This window comes from Coenobita brevimanus, chromosome 55, assembly GCF_032717465.1.
Source record: "Coenobita brevimanus isolate Jiangsu-jjx chromosome 55, ASM3271746v2, whole genome shotgun sequence".
NCBI classification, from domain to species: Eukaryota; Metazoa; Arthropoda; class Malacostraca; order Decapoda; family Coenobitidae; genus Coenobita; species Coenobita brevimanus.
In genome coordinates, this window is record NC_137008.1 from 55,036,174 (window position 1) to 55,059,379 (window position 23,206).

General features: G+C 41.9%; 1 protein-coding gene across 1 annotated transcript; it reads right to left on the reverse strand.

The window, feature by feature from the left end:
• Positions 1 to 2,200: 2,200 nt before the first annotated feature.
• On the reverse strand, positions 2,201 to 22,842 carry LOC145401327 (zwei Ig domain protein zig-8-like). Its single transcript, XM_080273652.1, has 5 exons — positions 22,816 to 22,842; positions 21,900 to 22,110; positions 12,096 to 12,223; positions 8,356 to 8,521; positions 2,201 to 2,313 (listed from the first exon to the last, which is right to left on the reverse strand). Exons 1-5 carry the CDS (start codon positions 22,840 to 22,842, stop codon positions 2,201 to 2,203), a joined length of 645 nt encoding a protein of 214 aa, XP_080129778.1.
• Between the last annotated feature and the right edge of the window lie 364 nt (positions 22,843 to 23,206).

The window sequence follows — 23,206 nt, forward strand, 5'->3', positions numbered from 1 at the left end:
TCCAGTTCGAAGACTCTCCTAAGCTGAATAAAACCGTCCAGTGGGAGCAAGAATTAGACGAAAAAAGACGTCATCATTGTGAAGGTGTTAATCATTGCACTATGATTAAATCTGTCTTATTCCTGCTATAACCAGACGATTTTTATTCAGACTACGAAATATTTTTCAAACTGAAGGAATCAGACATGGTCCTACTTAACCCCTTCAGTACCAGAGACCCTTCCCAGTTAACAAAATCGTCTAGTGGTGTTCATTTTATCGTTTGCTAGATCGTAAATTGGAGTGATATTAATTGTCTGTAGGTATGCATTATCCTGTGAGATGCAAGTTACCTTGACCAAATTACAGTAGGTTGACGAGAAGCACATTTCACTGAGCTGTGGAAGAGAAGCATTACTCTTTCATGGTTGTTGTCTTAATCATTTTCCAAGGATGATTTATTAGTTTAGTCTTCCTTCCTGCAGACGATTTTACTCAATTCGGCAGGATCTCAAGTAGTGCAAGAGTTGATTAGTGCTATGTCCAACCCCTCCCTTTCGAAAAATCTCTCCCAAACTAAGCAAAATCGTCTGGGTGTGGCCTGAAAAAAAAAAAACACACACTGGATGAAAAGAGATATATGTAGCTGAGAAGGCAAAAGTGCAGCGATGCCCCAAATTACTGAGAGCCATTTGTGAACCCAATACTGAGAGTAAAGAGTGGTTGGCTGCCCTTCTTCGTTGCTGAATGTGCTTCCTAACGAGGCATGGAGGCTAACTATATCTAATCCTCGCAACCATGCTAGAAAATGAGTGCCGGGAACTGACGCAAGCATACATGATCCCACTCTGTTACAACCTTTCTGATACGTTGAGGTCTTTAAGCATTTTATTTTTGCCACTGCCAGACATTTTGCTTAGCTTGCGAGGGTGTCCTGGTAGTGAAAAAGTAAATCAAGGTTGCATCTAACCCTTCTATTAAAAATTAGAAGAAAAAACGAATCTCCCAAAATGAACCAAAATCTACATGGACAACAATAACAAATATGACGTCGTAGCATTGAGAAAATTAAGAGTATGACTGTAAATCCTTATCCACTGGGAGGAGTTTATCATTATTTCATTCAGAAGCAAGAGAAACAAGCAACCATTTCTTGCAAACATGTCTTTATTACGAAAATCGCTCATTGATACTTAGAACATTCTATCCCTGAAGTTTGTAGAGTGTATGTGTGTGTGTGTGGACTCGTCTGCATCTGAAGGCAACTGTTGGTGAAAGACAGAGAAGGGCGGGGAGGCAATCACAGGGGGAAGAGGTAAGTGGAGGTGAAAGACAAAGAAACAGGGAGGTGAAAAACGGAGGAGTGGGGAGATGAATGACAAAGAAGAAGGGAGGTGAATGACAGTGGAGCGGGGAGATGAAAAACAGAGAAGCGGGAAGGTGAAAGACAGGAACGGGAAGGTGAAGGACAGGAGAGGGGAGGTGAAAAACACAGGAGCGGGGAGATGAAAGACGGGAGCGGGGATGTGAATGACAGAGAAGAGGGGAGGTGAAAAACAGAGAGGGGAGGTGAAAGACAAAGGACAGCGGGGAGGGGTTCACATGGGGGGAGGGGTAAATGGAGGTGAAAGACAGAGACACGGGGAGATGAAAAAACGGAGGAATGGGGAGGTGAAAGACAGAGTGGGGAGACGAAAGACAGAGAGAAGCGGGGACGCGATCACAGGGGAAAGGGGTAAATGGAGGTGAAAAACAAAGATGCCGGTAGGTGAAAGACAGAGAAGTGGGGAGGTGAAAGACAGAGGAGCGGGGAGATGAAAGACACAGAAGCGGGAAAGTGAAAAATAGAGGAGCGGAGATGTGAAAAACGGAGTTGGGATATGAAAGACAGAAAGAGTCCAGAAGGTGATCACAAGAATAGGTGGCAGATAGATGTAACAGGCAGCGAGGAAGTGGTTACGGATGTGTAAGAGCGAGAGGAACGGGGAGGCGATTGTAGCTGAAAGACAGAGAGGAGGAGGGAGATGATCACAGGGGAAAATGTTTGATCGATGTGAAGGACAGAAAAGTGGAAGAAAAGACAGGATGAAATAGTAGCTAGGAATGAAAAGGAGAGGGGAGCGGGGACGTGATCAGGAGGGATAAAGGTTGACGAAGGTGAATGGGAGAGAAACGACAGGAGGAAGTGAGGATGGATGTGAAAGAGAGAGAGTTGAGGTGATCAGAGTAGGAAGTGGTAGAAGGATGTGAGGAGGAGCAGCGGCAGGAACACCAGCAGGGGGTTGACGCCGCCCCTGCACGTACACCCCGTCTGCATCACCTGCGGCAGCTCACCTGGGGGAAAACGAGGGTCGAGTCAGGTTATTCTTCAACTGGAATAATTTCAGCGTAACAATACGGAATCACCGTCTGACCCCAGCCACTCTGGCTCACACAGTACTAAGGTAAAGTAGATGAGCAGTTGTTCTGATATGTGAGCAAGCCAAATTTCATATCGCGTCGTTAAGGAAAGTTTTATACACACACACACACACACACACACACACACACACACACACACACACACACACACACACACACACACACACACATATATTCCGTGCTAGTAGCTGCTGCAAATATATTCGCTCGGTAACTGCAAAGGCACGTTTCCAACCCTGCAAGTGGAATGTGTCATTTAGGCAGGGTTCACGCTCTGTATCATATGCCTCGTGTCCTATGGCTGCCAGTGAATTAATGCATAGCGATACTGGGAAAATACCAATTAAACTTACCATGCTGATGTGGATGGCCAATTCCATATTCAGTTAAGAATAAGGACTCGTTCCCTCCGACCATTCCTCGTCACCCTCCTCCCGAGGATCCCCCGCCCCCCACACACATAGCTCCCTGTACTTTTTTATGATCCATGGCATTTTTCAGGAAATTTACTGCAGGTCCAAGCTGCCCTACAATTTTAGTTCACCATTCTCCTCAAGGAACAGGGGAGGGGGGGCTGTGAGACGTAAGTATTGCCACGTAACTCTATCGCCCGCTAATATCAGTGCTACACCGTGAGGGCGTCTCTCTTCAGCACCAGAGAGTAAATTAATGGGACCTTTACAACCACCTAAGACTGAGGTGGACAAATACCGCATAACGGGACCAAGTAGACGCCACAGGTGAGTGTTCAATTCATCCATGTTACTTGCAGTTATCTTAGTACAAAGCCGTCCCACACTATGACCACACACACACACACACACACACACACACACACACACACACACACACAGCCGATTTTTATCAGTATTTGCCGTTATTCTGCAGAGTATACTGATATTCTACTTCTAATGGTCTAGGAAAATGTAAGTGTAAATTACAGCTGTAACTTGAAGACTTACAGTATATATTACGTCTCATGCAGGTCGGTACTACGAGGACACGCTGCAGAACTCAATTATTCCTTTAAAAATTGGCTTAACACTTTTGCTATTTTTAATCTTCTACCGGTAGCAAGGGCAGAATATATGATAAACTCTTAAAACGAATGGAGTTAAGCAGCATTATATTTCGTTCCCCGCCTCTAAGTATGAACCAATACCGAAACTCAATATGCTCCAGATCCACCCCACTTCTCTTCCAGTCCTGGGTCTGTATATTAAGGAACTCAGGATCACAGCTGTACACGCACCTGATCTACCCACCTCTTCAGCCAGACTCAACACTCACTTCACCTTCAAAGCCGGGTTTATAGATTGAAGAGGACGGGGTTATGGACAAGGCAGGAACGTACCGAATGCCCCCCTACCACCTCGCCGTCCATGAACTCTACAAAGCAATGCACCTTTCATCATTGCTCGCTCTGTGTCTGCGGGGACGAGTGGGCGGTGTGTGTGTGTGTGTGTGTGTGTGTGTGTGTGTGTGTGTGTGTGTGTGTGTTGTTCTTCTGTATGTGTGTTACTGTTGTTGTTGTTGTATGTGTGTGGATGTGGGCAACTGTGTAGGAAGGTGAGTGGTGTGTAGCTGATGTGTAAGATGATTGTGGGCAGGCGTATGAGACGTGTGTGGGATGGGATGTGGAAGGGTATACATGAGGTCGGTGTGTGAGCAGGTGAGTGTCTGTGTAGGTGTATTAAATGGTCTACGTCTAAGTGTGCAGATAGCGTGCGGGCAGGTGTATGACAGGTGTGTGATTAATGTATAGGAGAGTGTGTGGGTAGGTGTATGGCAGGTGTGTGACTGGTGTGTGGGCAGGTGTGTGGTGTGGTGGAGCAGACGAGGGCCCATGTCAGTCCCTGCATATTCACGCCACCAGTCAACCTCCATGTTTAGCCCTGCCTACTCCCACGACCCACCGTCACTCAGGATTAGGTGCAACAAACAAACTGATAAATAATAAATAAAACATACATAAATTTATAAAAACAATATAAAATAAAATAATATTTTTCCACTGTTATGCTAAAATCTAGTTCCAAAGAGGGAGAGGCCTCGAATGAATGACTAAGTTCTTGCTGATCAACCCCAGTATGTCTGGCTGAGTAGACCCATCAATCACAGGCAAGCTATCGTCCCTTCAGGGCCGTCCCCAGTGCACTGAACCAACGTTCACTTGTGGCTGACAGCGCCAAGCCACAGTGATGAGCGGGGAAGTGTGAAAGGTTTGGATCCCGGACGGACGCCGCATTTGCTTCTCCACCCATTAACACGGGCACCATAGTAGGTTCCATTTCATTTTTTTTTATTTGTTAAATGGTTACCACGTAGCATAACTGGTTTCCTGAATTACAAAAAACCATTAGGCTTGTCATTCAGTGTAGAGCCACCTGAAGTGGAAAGAGGAGTAACAAAAAGTGACAGGAGGGAAAGCTAGAAGGATAAGAGGAGGGCAGACAAAGACTGAACACTGATTGAATATAATTAAAATCTGGCGGCGCAACAGCCAGGGTCATATGCCGCCGAAGGCAGACAAAGCAATATAATGATGAAGTAGGTGGCACTCCATCAAGTGAGTGGATGATGATCGCCACCACCTACCGTCTCGAATGACAAGGTAGGGAAAAATACAGTACGAAAACTTCTGGGATCAGTCCATTTTATGCTATCACAGAGGGTACAACTGCTCCGTGGAAGATATGCTGCAACACCGGTAACCACATGTTGCACTGCGAATTGCGAAAGTGCACTTCTCCATAAACTTTTTTTTTCTTTTAGTTCAATACCTGCAACGTCAATACCAATAACAACTCTTGGGCTCTTCGTCGTTAACAGAGTTTTTATTTTCCGAATAGGCTCTTGTTCAATTATATTACATGTAGTTTTCCTAAAATAACATACCGCACATAGAATTCATGATAATCGTCACGGGCAACGGTTTTGTAATTAACAGCTCGAGCGACATGTGAACTGATGCTCAATTTTTCCAACATGCAGATATTTAGAAATTGCTGGTTTATTTATTTATTTTTTATTATTATTATAATTTTTTTTTTTACGTACACTGTCGCGTGTCTCCTCGCTAAAATGATGAAAAACTCGACATTGTAAAAAGCTTCTCATGTCTCTTGATATCAGGAATGAAAGAATTTGGCAAAAAAAAAAAAAAAAAAAGCAGCATGATTATATGAGGAAGAAAAATAATTCAGGTGTGGGTAAACGATAAAGCGCTACGCATCAGAAACTGTATATAAAACCGTCGCCATTACTTTTCTCCGACTTTGTGCTGTGACTGATTTTTATTTTTTTTGTAACGCTCTTTCAACAGTCGGTCTGACGGTGTTTTCATGAGTTTGGGTTTGATTCATAAGAGGTGACAGGCTTCTCTCTCTCTCTCTCTCTCTCTCTCTCTCTCTCTCTCTCTCTCTCTCTCAATGTATATATAACAAGGAAGCAAGTTGCAAATCTACTCCCTCCTGTATAGGATACGGACTGCCTAACCTCGGGCAACCTACACAAACACGGGTTTAATGTGGAATTGGCTGTTGCCAATCACCCTTGATGGCCTCAGAGCGAATGATTAGAGGCGGGTTTTCGCGATGTTAGAAGTCAAGATATTATGACTAATATTGGTATCGCATATTGACTATCGTACTGATGCACGTTTGCGCGAGCACCGAAAGTCTATACGATTTTGAATATTGAATAAGATTAGTCATGATTAGTCAATACGATTCTGAATGTTGGTTAAGATTAGTGAAGATTAGTCAATGTTCCCTCGTGGTTTTTTTGGCTGATGTGGACTTGATTTCTCCTTAATGTAAACAAACAAGCGTGTCGGCTTCCGATATGATATTTACCCTCTTGTGGTGAAGTAAACATTCCGGTGGATATTAGCTAAATGTCAGTCGTCTAGAGGGGAGAGCCTTGGCAGAGTTAACACAGCGATTACGATAAAGTGAAACATGTGACCACAGGTTTAAATGATTTCCTGTTCTGATGACACTCTCCATAGTCAATACCGTCGTCAAAACTGGTCAATGTTTATTCTGATTTATAATTCTTGCCAAAACCCGCCTCAAAAATACGGAAACAGAAAGGCACTGATATTCTTTTATCATACTGAATCTTGATATATTATTTTCATCGTAGTCCAGATGCATTCAGTTGATATATCTATTCTGAATATCACGAAATGCACCCGTGCCCACGATTTCTAGAGATTTTGGAAGTTAAATAATCGCATTTATACAACACGGGCACATAGTATATATCAAATTCTCTCTCACTCTCTCTCTCTCTCTCTCTCTCTCTCTCTCTCTCTCGTCACCTTTCATGTCCCGGTATCAATCAGCTCAGTATGCCTTCTATATACATAATGCTAAATCATCATCATCATTAATGCCCCTCACTTACCATGCTATTTGGACAGTCACTTTCATCATATTTACAACTCTCAGCAACACCTCACTTCCGTCACCTCGCTTACAACACCTCACTTACAACACCCCATTTACAACACCTCACTTCCAATACCCCATTTACAACACTCAACTTACAGCACATCACTTACACCTCATTTACAACACCTCACTTACAACATCCCATTTACAACACCTCACATACAACACCCCATTTACAACACCATTCACAACACCTCACTTACACCATTCACAACAGCTCATTTTCAACACCTCACTTACAACACCCCATTTACAACACCTCACTTACAACATATTTACAACACCTCACTTACAACATATTTACAACACCCCATTTACAACCCCACACTTACAGTACAACACCTCATTTACAACCCTTCACTTACAACATTTCACTTGCTTCATCAATTCTCAACCCTGGAGATAATGAGCTTCTCGGCCTGTGATGCGACATAATGCAATCTTCTGCAACTCCCTGCAACCGCCTGGAGCCAACCCAAGCCTTGTGATCTTGGGTATGTTGCAAGGATCAACCCCTTTATTACTGAGGCGGGGGATTTACTTTATTATTATTAATAATATTATTATTATTATTATTATTATTACTATTTCCAGACGATAATATTAGTCATCACGGAAAAGAGGTATTGCAAAGAAATTGTTGTTATTATTATTATTATATTCAAGACACATCTCTCGCAGTGAAAGGGATAATGAAGGCAGTAACTAACCCCTCCAGGTCATATAGTGCCTCTTGTGCTGTAGAAAATCGTCTGAGGTTGGCAGTGTACATCCTCGGAGTGAAGGCGTTAACACACACACACACACACACACACACACATACCGCTCAGGACCCCGACCCTAAATGAGGATTCCATAGACTGTGACAAGCCGTGTAAATATATATATGATCTGTAGGGGAAAAAAATTAAACCGTCTGGAAGTGGCAGGGAAAAAATCGTCTGGAATAAAAAAAAAAAAAAAAAGTCTCCAAAAGTTAAGATTTAAAAAAGAACTACAAAGGATTTACATAAAGGCCAAGACTACTCATGAGAGAGGGAGAGAGAGAGAGAGAGAGAGAGAGAGAGGAACCACCTAGCACCCTATCACAGAGGCTTTCTTTATTTACTGTTGTGTATGAAATAGCTAATAAAGAGAAATATAGGAGGAATGAAATATAAGAGGAACGAGATATAGGAGGAACGAAATGTAGGAAGAACGAAATATGGGAGGAACGAAATATAAAGGAACGAAATATAGGAAGAACGAAACATTGCGAAAACGAATTATAGTAGGAATGAGATATAGGAGGAACGAAATACAGAAGGAAGGAAATATGGGAGGAACGAAATATGGAAGGGACGAAATATTGAAAGAACGAAATGTAGGAAGAACTAATTATAGGAGAAACGAAAATATAACAGGAACGTCATACCGAAAGAACGAAATCCAGGAAGAGCGATATAATCAAGGCATAATCGTGCAGAAGGGACTACAGGAGACGCCAGGCACTCACCACTCAACACCCTAACTCTGACGGAAGCCTCCTTCATGTGCTGGGGCGCGCAGGTGTACACGCCGGAGTCATTAGGCGTCACTCGCTCGATGAACAGGATGCTGGTGGTCACGGGGCCTCTCCTCGTGGTTATCGTGACGCCAGATCGAGACCCGTTGTACACCATCTGTGGGAAGAGACGTGGGGGGGAGGGTGTTAGTCATGATTATTGATGGGTGATGATTAATGATTGATGACTAATGATGATGATGATGATGATTTTGTTATTATTGCAACCACTGAACTGTTATATTCATGTTAAGTGGGATCGTGAGTGGTGAAGGGAGTTAACGAAGGCTATACTTAACTCTTCCAGTTCGAAAAGTCCCTCACATGCCGAAAAATAAAAATCGCTTGGGCAGTGCAAGAATAATATAATTACGTCGTCATCTCGTTGAAGAACTTAATGCTGTTGCTGTGTGCTCTTCTTTAGCGGTTCATGCTATATACCAAGTTTACAGTAATTAAATCGATGCGGAACTGCACCCGGGGCGTAAGGTTAGTAGCTCCTGTGTTGTCTTAGAGTATCATGCTGTTTTTCAGAAACTGTTGGTGGCTCGACTTGTGTTCTTTGGTGGAGCAGTATATTCAAGTTTCTCAGGACTTGACATAGCACCTCTGCTGAAACAATGACCCTAATATTATGCGACGGAAACATGAGGGGCATATTACTGCTGCCAATCTGCTCTACAGAACTCTCTAATTACTCTGCAAACACTCACGTTACTCGATTAGTGGCTTTCAAACAGTTTATGCTAACTGTTCCATTCCGCGAATTAACACACAACTTGGATACCACAAAATGGTTTCTAAACATAGCCGCTACCAAAATGGGCTTCCTAAAGCTGGAAAAATACTTAAATTCTCAACTGATAATAATTTCAAAATGACTCGTATGAAAAAGCCGAAACAGGCAAATCACAATACTATCTCTAACCCCTCCACACAATCTCTCTCTCTCTCTCTCTCTCTCTCATTACGTCTGCTAATACAATGATCTCTGGAATGCGAAAACTTCTCCCGCCATGCCATTCCCTCAAGGAGCCGCGAGTATTGGCTTTTAGGGGCGTCTGTCTCCTGAATGACCTAAGTACTCTGGCCAAACGAGGTACTGATGAAAAAGACAGTAGTGATTTGAGGAAAAATACTGGGGAGGGGAGGAATAAATACTGGGAAAAGGGAGGAATAGAGAGGAAAGAAGAGAAGAGAGGAAAGGGGTTAAGAGAGGAGGAGAGGAGAGGACAAGAAAGATGATGAGGGGAAAGGAGGGAGAAGAAAAGTAAAAAAAAAAATATATATATTTTGTTTACTGAAGGAGCAAATACTGAATTAAAAGGCATTATAATTAAAGTTAAAATAGTGAGAGAGGGGAAGAGCGGAGAGAAAAGTACTGGAAGGAATTTAATTCTGTTCAATGAATGACCGAAGTGTTCAGTTCAAAGAAGGCACTGATTAAAACAGCAGCAAGCTGGTGATTTTAAACACACACACACACACACACACACACACACACACACACACACACACACACACACACACACACACACACGAGCGCGAATATATATATAAACACATTATATATATACCGTATATGTATATATATATATATATATATATATATATATATATATATATATATATATATATATATATATATATATATATATACATATACATACTGTATATGAGTGAGAGAGAGAGAGAGAATATCGTAGTGATGTTACCAACCCAGTACATACACTGATGGCGTGTTCAGGCGGGGTCATAAGTTCACCTAATGTTTTTCACCGCCTGTCACTTCTCTCTGCTGGCTACTATTCCCAGGTGGAGAGGCCTGGTATGCTTCTCTGTCCATGGACGATAATTCCATTATTACTATGCACCAGGGAGGAAAGTGACGGACATGCCCTAAGTGTGAAGCAGACCAAGTGGAATAGTTAGTTATACTTTTGAACCCAACTGCAAACCGTGTAGCAACCATACCCAAAAAGGTGTAATGTTCGTCTTGTTATTTCCGGTCGTCCGCGCTTTCCAGAACGACACTCTCAGGCTCCTATGATTCGCTCAAAGCTGTACGAAATCGTTTGATGGGAACTGGAGCAAAAGTGTGACAAGATTAGTACTCTCAGGCTTATATGCTTACCTGTATGTGAAAAACATATCCGATAACCCAGAAAAAAAAAACGCGTTGTGTTGATCATGCAAGGGACAATGATGACAATTTTAATGCTTTCAGGCTCGTATGACTCAAGTTTGGAGGGTGAAGTGCTTGAAAGGGTACAACATGGAAGACAGAAAGGTTGCTGGTTCTTTGAATGAAGTGATAAGAAACAGGAAAAGGAGCATGGAAGTAAAAGAATCGTTGCGTGACGGTACTGTGATACCAACTCTAATGTATGGAAGTGAAGTTTGGACCTTGTTGGAACGAGACAAGAGTGAAAGCAGTGGAAATGAGTTATTTGAAAGGAGCACGTGGAGTTACATGGAGAGACAGACTGACATATGAGTAAGTGAAGGAGCGCTGTGGTGTGGATGTGGATGTGATAGAAAGCGTTAGGAGAAATACATCGAGGTGGTTTGGTCATGTGGAGAGGATGGTGAGCGAGAGACTAACGAGGAAAGTGTATGTGAGTGAGGTGGAGGGGAAGAAAGAGAGGGGGAGGCCAAGGATGAGATGGAGGGATGGAGTGGAGAGGTATACGAGAGAGGGGGGTGTGAGTTGGGAGTAGGGCAGTGAAATGGCGGGGACCGGGCGACATGGAGGCGATTCGTTTGTGGCCACCCCTTACGGGATTAAGGCGTCTGGCAGAAGAAAGATAGATAGATGACTCAAGCGTAGCGGAATAAAATCGTCTGGAGTCACCGAGAAAAAACTCTTACCTGTCTATTTACGAGAGGGTTAGCGTGTCATGATGTCAAAGGCGCCGTGAAGTGTTCAGATAGCAAACTATTATCTCTACGTAGAATGTTAATGTAAAATGTAAAGTGTGAAACTCATTACTGATAAGACAAAGTTTGGGTCCGACCTGATTTACTCCTTCAACAAGGTGATGCAATTTCTTAGTTTATTCTTGATATTTTCCTACTTACTTCTTTTCATTTACAAGACTACCTGATTTCGAAAATCTCTTCCCAGCTGAATAAAATCGTCCGGGGTAGTAACAATAAAATATGGATGAGTGTCATTGTAATGAAGGGGTTAATGCTAAGTTAGATGAAAAAAATTACACCCAGAGGTGGAAACCTGTGTTTATTGAAGAGATGCTTCACCAGTTCAAGTTATTATGAAAGCATAATTACATCCGCGCATGCCAATCGAAAGCAGGATAGTCTTTTATTGTGTGTGTGTGTGTGTGTGAGAGAGAGAGAGAGAGAGAGAGAGAGAGAGAGAGAGAGAGAGAGAGAGAGAGAGAGAGAGAGAAAACACAAAATAAACACTTCTGATTTTATTTTAACCAGAAACTTGTACGAAAAGTTGAGGATCGGCCAAGGGACTGTCCTGTTATTTTTGAGAACAATAGGTCAAAGGTCACGCTGAACAACTTGAAGGCAACAGGGCAAGGTTACCAAAACAGCTGTGATTCAATTGAGATCAAACTCGGTGGAAGGTTTAATGGTAGGGCAAAGACGAAGGGATTCAGTTGTAAGAGTTACTCAGTGAACAGTCGAGGTGAAGGTAACAAAATTCTCTTCCTACTCACCATGTCTCTGTGGTACCAGAAGAGGTGCTCGGGGGGCTCAGGGCTGTCTGGAATGACGCAGGTGATGTTGAGGGGCGACCCATGATCCACAAACAGGTCTGACCCGGAGAGTATCACGGCCTGAGGCTCTGCGGGAAAGGAGAGAGAAACAACACAGGGATTTAGTTCTGCCATCATCATCATCATCGTCATCGTCTTAGTAATTGTTAGCGTCATCATCATATCATCATCACATCCGACGTGGTATCTTATGACCTAGATTTTCTTCCTAATCTGTAATAAATGTGCTCTACTTATTTGTGTGAGCAACCATGCAAAATGTTATTACTCCACTATGTCCGTCTGTCTATCTGTTTGTATGTATCACCACCATCATCATCATCATCATCATCATCACCACCACCACCATCATCATCATCATCAGCATCCTGTCCCTCTTTTTTACCTCAGGACAGGATGAGTTTGGAGTCACACACACGTCAGGAAAACTAACGTGTCACCTGCACCATAACACGTCATTCAACACCTGTACTATACGTGCCATAACGCAACACGTCCATTATATCACGTCAGCCACACCGTAACACCATAACACACGCAACTTATCCCCTTTTTTTCCTCTACCTTCAGGCAACTCTATCTGTGTTGGGAGGAGCTTTTGGGACCGAAGGCTAAAATTCACTCCACAAATACCGTATGGATGTAGACTTAATTTAAGGAGAACATCCAGTGTCCTTTATTATTATTATTATTATTATCATTATTATTATTATTATTATTATTATGAATTAGGGAGTTAGTCTGGAAACCCTCTATGATTCACTCTCAGCTTAATAAAATCATCTGGCGTTGTTCGGCACACATTTATTCATACGCTTATTCATACACATTTATTCATACGCTTATTCATACACATTTATTCATACGCTTATTCATACACATTTATTCATACGCTTATTCATACACATTTATTCATACGCTTATTCATACACATTTATTCATACGCTTATTCATACACATTTATTCATACGCTTACTCATACACATTTACTCATACGCTTACTCATACACATTTATTCATACGCTTACTCATCAAAAACATTTACTCAGACGCTTACTCACACACATTTATTCATATGCTTATTCATAAGCTTACTCATACACATTTACTTATATGCTTACTCATATACATTTACTCATACGCTTACTCATACACATTTACTCATAAGCTTACTCATACATATTTACTCATACTCTTACAAATATACATTTACTCATACGCTCACTCATACACATTTACTCATATGCACGTTAATTCATACACATTTAGACACTTAATTCCACTGACGTTTATTCATATACTCCTTATAATACATACTTGCTCACATACACATATCCTCCAACACATTCACTCATATAGCCTACTCGTACGTGTCTACTACTGTTTCATAACATGCAAATTACAGCGATAACAAAGACTGCAGAACTCGCATCACACTTAATTACCTGTTACCGTATATTATGTACCGTAGTATTATAATAACGTGTATCTCACAGCCGTGCGATAAGTGGAGATAAAGTTGATAATGTTCCTCTTCAATATGGTTGTTTTATATCTATCTATCTAGCCTTTGGTTCCCTCTTTCTTGCATATATATATATATATATATATATATATATATATATATATATATATATATATATATATATATATATATATATATATATTTGTTGCTGCCTGCCAATTTATTTAGTCAGGGAGAGTTGTCAGGAAAGAAGGAGTTAATAAAGGCTTATGTATTTAACCCTTTCACTTCAAAATGACATGACCATGACCTCGACTGCTCAATTTCGAACTCGCCCAAGATTTTGACCATATCTTGCTACCCTGAAGGTTTCATGTTGATAGCTCAAGCTGCTCATGAAAAATATTGGAGCTAAAAGACGGCGATATAAATTAGTTGACCTTTGGCAACCATTTTGGTGACCTTGACCTTGACCCCGAATGCCCATTTTCGAACTCGTCCAAGATTTTGGCCATAGCTTGATACACAGAATGTTTCATGTTGATAGCTCAAGCCATTCATGAAATATAATGGGCACACACACACACACACACACACACACACACACACACACACACACACACACACACACACACACACACACAAACACATGCGGGCAAAAACATTATCGCTCCGCCCTGTAGAGGCGAGCGATAGTAACAACATCCCACTGCCAGCCGAGAAGGATTTGTCGCAGGCTTCGCTTTTATACTGCCCATCCATTAATTAACACACGACACACACTACTCTTTATACTTTAACCTGACCCAGATTTTCGTCCTTTTCTGGCTTAATTCACGTAGCTCTGTGGCAGATAGAGACAATGCTATCGCTATGCATGCATACCACTGCAGTTCTTTGCGCGCGTCATAATCGTATCAATCACATCTTACACTACAGCATACAAGATGGAGAGATGGAAATTTTGAGTCACGCTGAAGTAAAAAGAATACAGCACACAATTCTATCGTGGAATGCAATGAATCTTTGCTATGCTTGGTTCATGCAGTGCCCATGATCTACTTTGGCTTATATTCTTTAGCGTCTACTGCCAAACTCAACCCATACACGTGAGAGTCTGTTCCCTAAGTTCCAGCAGTCTTTAGTACCATTCATATTCACATGTCACCACTCCGATGCTGATTCCCACCGTCCATACTGAAGACACGCTTTAGGTGTATTCACGGCATGCTGATGGAAAACCGGTGGTCCACTTTCACGAAATGCAAATAATCGAACAATTAACTTCCTGCCCCAAACTGAGATCGAACTCCAGTACGCTATGACAACTGACCACCTAGGGGGCTGAGGGTGGAAGCTGTGCCCCCTCCCTGAGCCCACTAGTGCAGGTCCTGTGGTGCCTAAAACCAAACTAGGCCTGTAAATAAACTCTCTCTCTCTCTCTCTCTCTCTCTCTCTCTCTCTCTCTCTCTCTCTCTCTCTCTCTCTCTCTCTCTCTCTCTCTCTCTCTCTCTCTCTCTCTCTCGAAAACTGTGGATATTCATTGGTCAGGTCGGGTTGGAGCTGTACCCTCTCCCCCGAACCCCCACGCCTAGTTCCTGTGGACAAAGGCGAAAGTAGTTACCTTTCGCCTTTAACACAGGGCCATGCAAAATTTCGCTTTTATATACTGAAAACTAAATCGGGGTTGGGTGGAATTCGCGGTGGCCCTGCTCTCCACCCGTGCCAATATCCAGCTCTGTGCCATGGAAACTGTGGCCGTTCGTAGCGGAAAATGTGAATTATTATACAGTCGGCCTAAACAGAAAACACCTACATCAAACGAAAAGGTGTGAATTAATATGCAAACGGTGTAAACAGAAAAATCCTACATGAAACGGAAAAGTGTGAATTAGCCGAAAAACACCTACATCAAACGAAAAAATGTAAATTATTAGAGTCGGTCTAAACAGAAAATGCCAACATCAAACAGTGTGGGCAGATTGCAGTCAGCCCGTCTAAGATCTGCACCTCACGCGATATTTACTCCTTCACTACACTGACGTCTTTTTTCTTACTACGATGATGTCTTTTTTCTTAGTACGATGACGTCTTTTTCTTACTACGATTAAATTTTGGTTTACTACGATGACGTTTTTCTTACTATGATGTCTTTCTTACTGCGATGACGTATTTATTCTTATTACGATGACGTCTTCTTTCTTACTACAATGGAGTCTTTTTTTCGTACTACGATGATATCTCTCTGAATACAACGACCACTGTTTTCTTACTACGATGACGTCTTTTGTTTCTTGCTACAATGTCATTTCTTACTACGATGACCTTTTTTCTCTTTCACTAAGATAACGCCTTTTATTAATACGATGGCGTCTTTTTTTTTTGGAGGGGGAGGAGGGCTAACCGATGACAAGCTCAAAGGGCTAAGTGATTCTCGTAACAAACATCCAAGTAGTTTTATCACCACAATTAAGTAACGGGTGGTATTGGAGTCACAAACCTTGAACTACTTTGGTTTTTATCCTCTTTTGTACGACCAGATATTTGCCATTTTATTCTTGCTATTTCCAGAGGTTATACTCAGCTTAGGGGAGATTTTTATGAGCCGGAGGAGTTAGATTTGAGTCTCATTATTCCCTTGACTACCTGGAGGCTCTTGTAAGCTGAATAAAATCGTCCAGAGGTTTCAAGAATAAATCGATCTAATACATAATCGTTGTGAAGAGGTTAATTTACTTTCTTGGAAGGTAGGAAGAATAAACTAAACTAATATAATTAAAACCGTTGTCGCGGAGTTAAGTGGTTCTCCTGGAAGACATACGAAGTCATCATCAAAGTCACGAAACAGAAGGCAGTGCAGGAGACCATACCACTGAGTCCATTATGCGTCATTTACATAAGCTGGTGAGGATAAGACGCGAATAAGTTGCGGAATTATGTTGACTGAAGTTAGGTGCTGCGAAATCCATTAACTGAGAATACTGCAGCAGCCACCTCTCTGGTTTCTGACTATAGCGAAGTTCATCCGGTCACTACAACGACTTACTTTAATATTATCTTGGTGATCCTATAGTTCCTTCACCATAATCTGGCTCGGATTTCCGGCCCTTCGCAGTTTATTTAATGTAGCCCTATAGCAGAATATGACAATGCTAAGGTTCTAAGTCCTTTCCAGGGCAATTCTTCGGGACTAGCATCTTACTCTAGTGTTAATCTACTTTTACACATTAACATTCAAGATGGAGAGATCGTAGTTTTAGGCCGAGTTTGAGTAAACACAATTTTCACGATTCTATTCAGCTTTGTAGAGCCTCCAAGGAAGTTTATAAATACTGTCGCTGGCATTTGAAGACATAGGTTAAAGACAAGACTAATATACACGCCTAAGCTATTTCCACGGCTGATAATCGTAGGGTCTTGAGATGGACGGTTAGTTTAGCCCACCAACAATACAGTATATAAATCGAGGAGGAGTGATGTTCCAACCTTTGTGCATGACTGTATTTGGTGTTGATGTTTGTGAAAATGATGTGCTGGTGAAACTGTTTTGGTGCTGGTGTTGGTGAAATTGATGATGGCGTTGGTGAAATCTGATAAGGTATTGATGAAACTGATGTGCTAATGAATTCTCGTGATACTGGTGTTAGTGAAAATGATAATACTGTTCGTGAATCTGATGTGGTGTTAGTGGCATGATGTGATACTGGGGCTGGTGAAACTGATGTTGGTGTTGGTAAGATGATGCGGTGATGAAGTTTCTGAAATCGATGTAGGTGGTGATGAAGCTGCTGTTTGGCGCTGCTTGAACTGATAATACTAAGAGTGAAATTGATGTTGGTGAAAGTGAAATTGATGTGGTGTTGGTGAGTTGCTGCTGTTGAGACTGGTGCTAATTCTGGTGAAATTAGTGTTGCTGTTGGTGATTTTGGTGCTGGTGAAATCGGTGTTAGCGTTGGTGAAAGTGGTCTTGGTGAAATCATTGTTGGTGTTGGTGATTTTGATCTTGGTGATTGTGAAATTACTGTTGCTGATGGTGAAACTACGGTAGGCTAACCTTGGTGTTGGTGAAATTAGTGTTGGTGTAGGCGAACTGATGTGACTCTGATCAAACCGATACTGGCGTTGGTGAATTTGGTCAGTCATGAAAATTTTCTCTCATGAAAGTGTATAATTATCCACCATGAGAGTGCAGAATAGCAGTCATGGAGGTGAAGATAATCAACCGTGAATATGCAGAATATAAATCATTAACACCTTCAGTCCGATGACGCATTTTTTTACGATTAATTCTTGCTTATCAGTAGACAGTTTTCTTCAGCTTAGGAAGGGTCTCTCATATCAGTGAGGTTAAGGATGGTTATATTCAACATTTGCAATTTGAAAGTCTCAGCCGAACTGAGTAAAACTGCTTAAAGATAGCAATATTAAAACATACACAGTCAATCGAACTGATGGGCCTTAAACATGGGACGTCTGTCATGAATGTGTACAATATTAATAATGTAATTGTTTAATATTTGCCATGAAACTGTATTAAAGTCATGTGTGTATAATTTTAATCACTGTCGTTATTGTTGTTGTTGTGGTCCCAGGTTCATCTGAAATGAGAACCCAGTGAACTGCAGGCAGATGTCGTCCTTCTTCTGTAATCCATCATCCTCCTTTCGCGGGATAAGGAGAGAATTGGGTGACATTTTTATAACTGTACAGTGAAGCCGCCCAGTTAAATAGATGCCACCACGTGAAGGCGTCCCTCTAAAACACCACATGAGCACCGATATAAATAAAGTGCAAAATGCTAGCCACGAATAAGCAGAACGGCAATCCTAAATATATAATTATGTAGCCTACAGTTTGTCGTGAAAGTGTGACATTTCTCCCTGGACTGCGCAGGTGGGTGGTCTCATTGTATATATATTTACAGTGTTTGTGTATTCAGCCAGTGCCTGGTAACTAGAATTTTCAGGGCAATGGCTTCACAAAGGAGGACATTCATGTCAGAGGCAGCGCTGTCTGATTTTACTCTATCTCTTTGTTTGTCTTTCTTTTCCTATCTGCCAATTTTTCTACCTACTTGCTGACCAGCCTACTTACGTGTCTCTCTGTCTATCTGTCTGACAATATATTTTCAATCATTACTGGTTTTCATTCTTCAGAGAAACACGTGTGTGTGTGTGTGTGTGTGTGTGTGTGTGTGTGTGTGTGTGTGTGTGTGTGTGTGTGTGTGTGTGTGTGTGTGTGTGTGTGTGTGTGTGTGTGTGTGTGTGTGTGTGTGTGTGTGTGTGTGTGTGCGTGCGTGCGTGCGTGCGTGTGTGCGTGTGTGTGCGCGCGCGCGCGCAGTCAGTACTATTACACTATGGTTATTTGAGCAACATGATGGCTGCAGCTACTCGCCATACAAGGAAAACACATACTCATGCAGAAAAACTTGATCACCATTTTGGAATATGATTAAAAAGTAACTACCAAACCCTGTCATTCCCTCTCCCCCTTTTTTTTAGTAGCTTACTCTTGTTACCTCCAGACGATTTTATTCAGCTCAGTAGAGGTTTTTCGAACTATACATATAGCTTTCATAAACTCCCACTGTCCTGAATAAAACTGATTACCAGGGAAAGAAAATCATCATCGTATCGGACGGGTTAATTCTTTCACTACTAAGATATCACTAACTTGAACAAAAATTCCTGTCGTTAGATTAAATCAGTTCTTAAATAAATCACAGGGATAACCAAGATTAAATCCCTTGGCAGACAGGATTTATCTTGGCTAAGTATAATCGTACAGTGCTGCCCTCAGAAATTAGAAAAGTCCTTATGGCAGCCGTATGGATAATTGAGCTGCTTTCCACTCATCCACCCATCCATCCATTTATTCACCCATCCATCTATCCACCCAGCCATCATCCACCCAGCCATCATCCACTCCTTTATTACTCCATCAAAAGCGTAGGGGCCCGGGGCTAGGCTATTTAGTCCCAACGTTTAAGGGAGTGACCGATCGATACACTATGTAAGCACTAAACCCAAACCTTCCCTCAGATGCAAACCCCTACAGCCCACATTCACTCAGAGCGTCTTAACCCACAAGACCACCTGGCGTCTATCTGGCTATATGATTACCACCCAGCGTAGTAAATGGTTACCTGGGATACATGAAACCATCTGGCTTGTCACTCAGTGCAGAGTCGCCTGAAGGCATCATTACATCAAGTGAGTGGATGGTAAACGTCCTCACCTACCATACTTCCCTTCCTATCTTGAACAACAACAACAACAAAAAAGACGAAGAAAATGGTCTGGTCAAAGCCTCCATCCCCCCCCCCAAAAAAAAAAAAAAGGAAAAAGGAAAAAAAAAAAAGTGAGATCAGGGTACCAAAAGTGTTAATACTGCCGTTAATTAGCGTAAATATCCTGAACAATGGCGGTGGAACACATTTTTGCTGGCCATCCTTGTAACTGTTCTTCTACTGTGTGTTTCCTATTTTTTCCTTTTCTGGTTCCTATCCATTCCATTTGCACTGGTGGGAATTGAGGAAGGATGATGATGATGATGATTGCGATGACTGATTGATTGACAGACTGACTGATGATGATGATGGTGATGTTAATGGTGGTGGTGATGATAATGATTGACTAACTGACTGATGGTGGTGATGATGTTATTGCTGTTGTTGTTGTTGATGATGATGATGATGATGATGATGATAAAGATGATGATGATGAGATGATGATGAGTTAAAGAAGGCAATGTCTCTGGTTTCACTGAGATGGTGGTCCAGTGGTAAGAGACGAGATCTACTGCCTAAATGGGAGCGAGTTCGATTCCAGGCTGGGGCAATGCAGTCTGATGATTTGACTGCTTTATACCTATCTTTAATAATTTTCCCTAAGACCCACCGACATGTAATGAATACCATCACATCAATTCTGAATGAGACAGCCAAAGCATGTATTCAGTATGGACGGTGGTTATTAGCGCCAAATTGGTGACAAATGAAATTATTCGTATGACTGTTGGGCCGCAGGGAACGGAATAAGCAAGTCTGTGCCCAAAGTAAGACGCAAAAAAATCCACTGGAGGACACGCACAAAAATCATTGGTTTAGGTTGGTATAAAATCTCGTAGGTTAATTACCCCAGCACAAAAAGTTGCACTTTGGCTTTTGTGCACGTCTCCTCATCTCTGTCGTCTGTATTTGTCTGTCTGTCTGTGTCATGGTATTGCCTGTGTACCTTGTTTATCTGTATATCTTGGCTGACTTCCTCTCTGCCCATCTGTCTGTTTTTACTGTCAACATTTTTAACAGTTTTTGTTTCCTAGACTTTCAAATCCAGACGAATCTCCCAAAATTGCTTCTTTAAACATTAATTTGAAACTCATAATTATATCGTCTAACCGTTTCATGTCACCGATAACTAATCTAATGTAAAGCCGAACCTAATATGATCAAAGGCAAGTGTGTGTGTGTGTGTGTGTGTGTGTGTGTGTGTGTGTGTGTGTGTGTGTGTGTGTGTGTGTGTGTGTGTGTGTGTGTGTGTGTGTGTGTGTGTGTGTGTGTGTGTGCGCGCGCGCAGGGAGGGAAGGCAGGCGATTCGCTATGTGCAATTTACAGGAATCTGGGTGTGTATGTGGGTAGAAGTTGCAAATTAAGAGGCGTGTTAGTAGCGCAGTTCAGGTTTCCAATAGCTACTACGGAGATGTGCTGCCTCACCGGTGTTCATGTTTTAGCAACTCCTAAACACTGGCTGCATTTACTAGATGTTCAGGCCTTTGTATTTGTAATTCTTAGCCTAGTTACTCGTATTGCCACGTCTACTCCTGACACCAAAGATGCGCGGGGATAATGCTCACATCCGTTTATGTGTGTGTGTCTCAGGGTAAATAAAAAGAAAAGGCAAAAACATGATGAAAATCTATGAGGGTATTCATACGGGTTTCATGATGGAGTTATTGAAATCTGCTGAAAATGCGTCAATGGGCAGAGACAACTAAGTACATAAGTTTTGTATTATCAGGTGCAAAAGCTCGTCCATAATCCTCTGAGAGCATTATGTTTACTACCAACATTTCTTACATTTCACAGAACGTCAGATAGTTTCTTTCCTTATAATTTTCTGTTTTATAAATATTGTTATATGTTCTATATATAAAAAAATTCGTATAATGTTTTACATCGCCACAGGCACCAGGGAAATGTCGGAGAACTTTTGATCGTTAGAGTACTTTTAAGATTTGCACTATACTTATCAAATCTGAAATACTGATAAGATACTAACCGACCACATTGAGCGTAACAACCCTGACGGTGGTTGGGTTGGTGGACACTTGGCACTGGTACTTGCCCGAGTCTTCTGGCTGGGCGAACTTGAGCTGCAGCCACCACACGTCCGAGCCGGGTTTGTTGGTGGCCTCCCAGCGGCCGTCGTTGGTGAAGCTGATGCGACCCACTGTCAGCACGTGCAGGTCTCGGTCTCGCACCCACGACACCTGTGAATATATATATTATCTGTTGTAAATGCCTGGGATTCACACAGGTACCTACACTACCGTATACACCCATACCTGCTCTTATATACGTACAGGTATATGCCAACACTTACACGCTTACGCCTATACATACACACTTATATACTTATATCAAAACGTTCATTATACTGTCGCTGGTGAAGCTTATTCTCGTCACTGTTACCACGTGTAGACATCGGTCTCGCACCCACGACACCTGTGCACACACCTGTTGTTTATAATTAGGGTTTATAGAAGTACAGTTCCCCTCTGTTCCGTGTTTACAGGCAGGCTTTATGTTTGGCGTAATATGGCAGTACAGTGCTTGTTTGTTTTCGGCTGGATGGACCTCTTTATTAGGAGACGTACTATAAAATCTAGGTAGGCAAGAATTTGCTGAATACAGTTTCTGGATTTAACGATGTTGCCGGAAACCTGAAGCCTACCTGTAAACCCTGAATTGAAGGGAACCGTACCTACTCACATGTATACACCTGTGCTTACGCCTACACACACACACACACACACACACACACACACACACACACACACACACACACACACACACACACACACACACACACACACACACACACACACACACACACACACACACACACACACACACACACATTCACATCCATACACTCGTTGTTATATTCCAGACACCGCTATTACTGCACTCACACCTGCACCACTGACACCTGTGCACATCTGACCCACTAATTAACCACCTCAATAGAATGGCACACTCTTTCATTATTTGGCTATCCAAAAATATCACTCAGTCTGAAAGGGTTAGAATAATCTCCATCAACCCATTCATTCCGAGGACGACTTTTTGAACCCTGCTCTTGATACCACTAATTTATTTCATCCAGTTCAGGAAGCAACTTCGGTGATCAAGCGCTTACGAAAGTCTGTATAAACCCCTTCAGTACGACAGCATTTTTTTATTTTTATTCTTTGTAGCATCACAGTGTTTCATTAACCTTTGAGTGTTGGATGGGAACAATCGCCATTACCCTTATCAGTACGAGGACATCTTAAGTATACATTTTTCCACTGCCAGATCAGT

What these genes read in the sequence shown, in the direction of transcription:
- LOC145401327 (XM_080273652.1), bottom strand. Translation starts at nt 22,842, where the DNA reads ATGTGCACAGGTGTCAGTGGTGCAGGT. An exon ending in CAGGTGTCAGTGGTGCAGGT is followed by an intron (nt 22,111 to 22,815) that starts GTGAGTGCAGTA and finishes ATATATTCACAG; the next exon opens with GTGTCGTGGGTGCGAGACCG. An exon ending in TGTTACGCTCAATGTGGTCG is followed by an intron (nt 12,224 to 21,899) that starts GTTAGTATCTTA and finishes CCTTTCCCGCAG; the next exon opens with AGCCTCAGGCCGTGATACTC.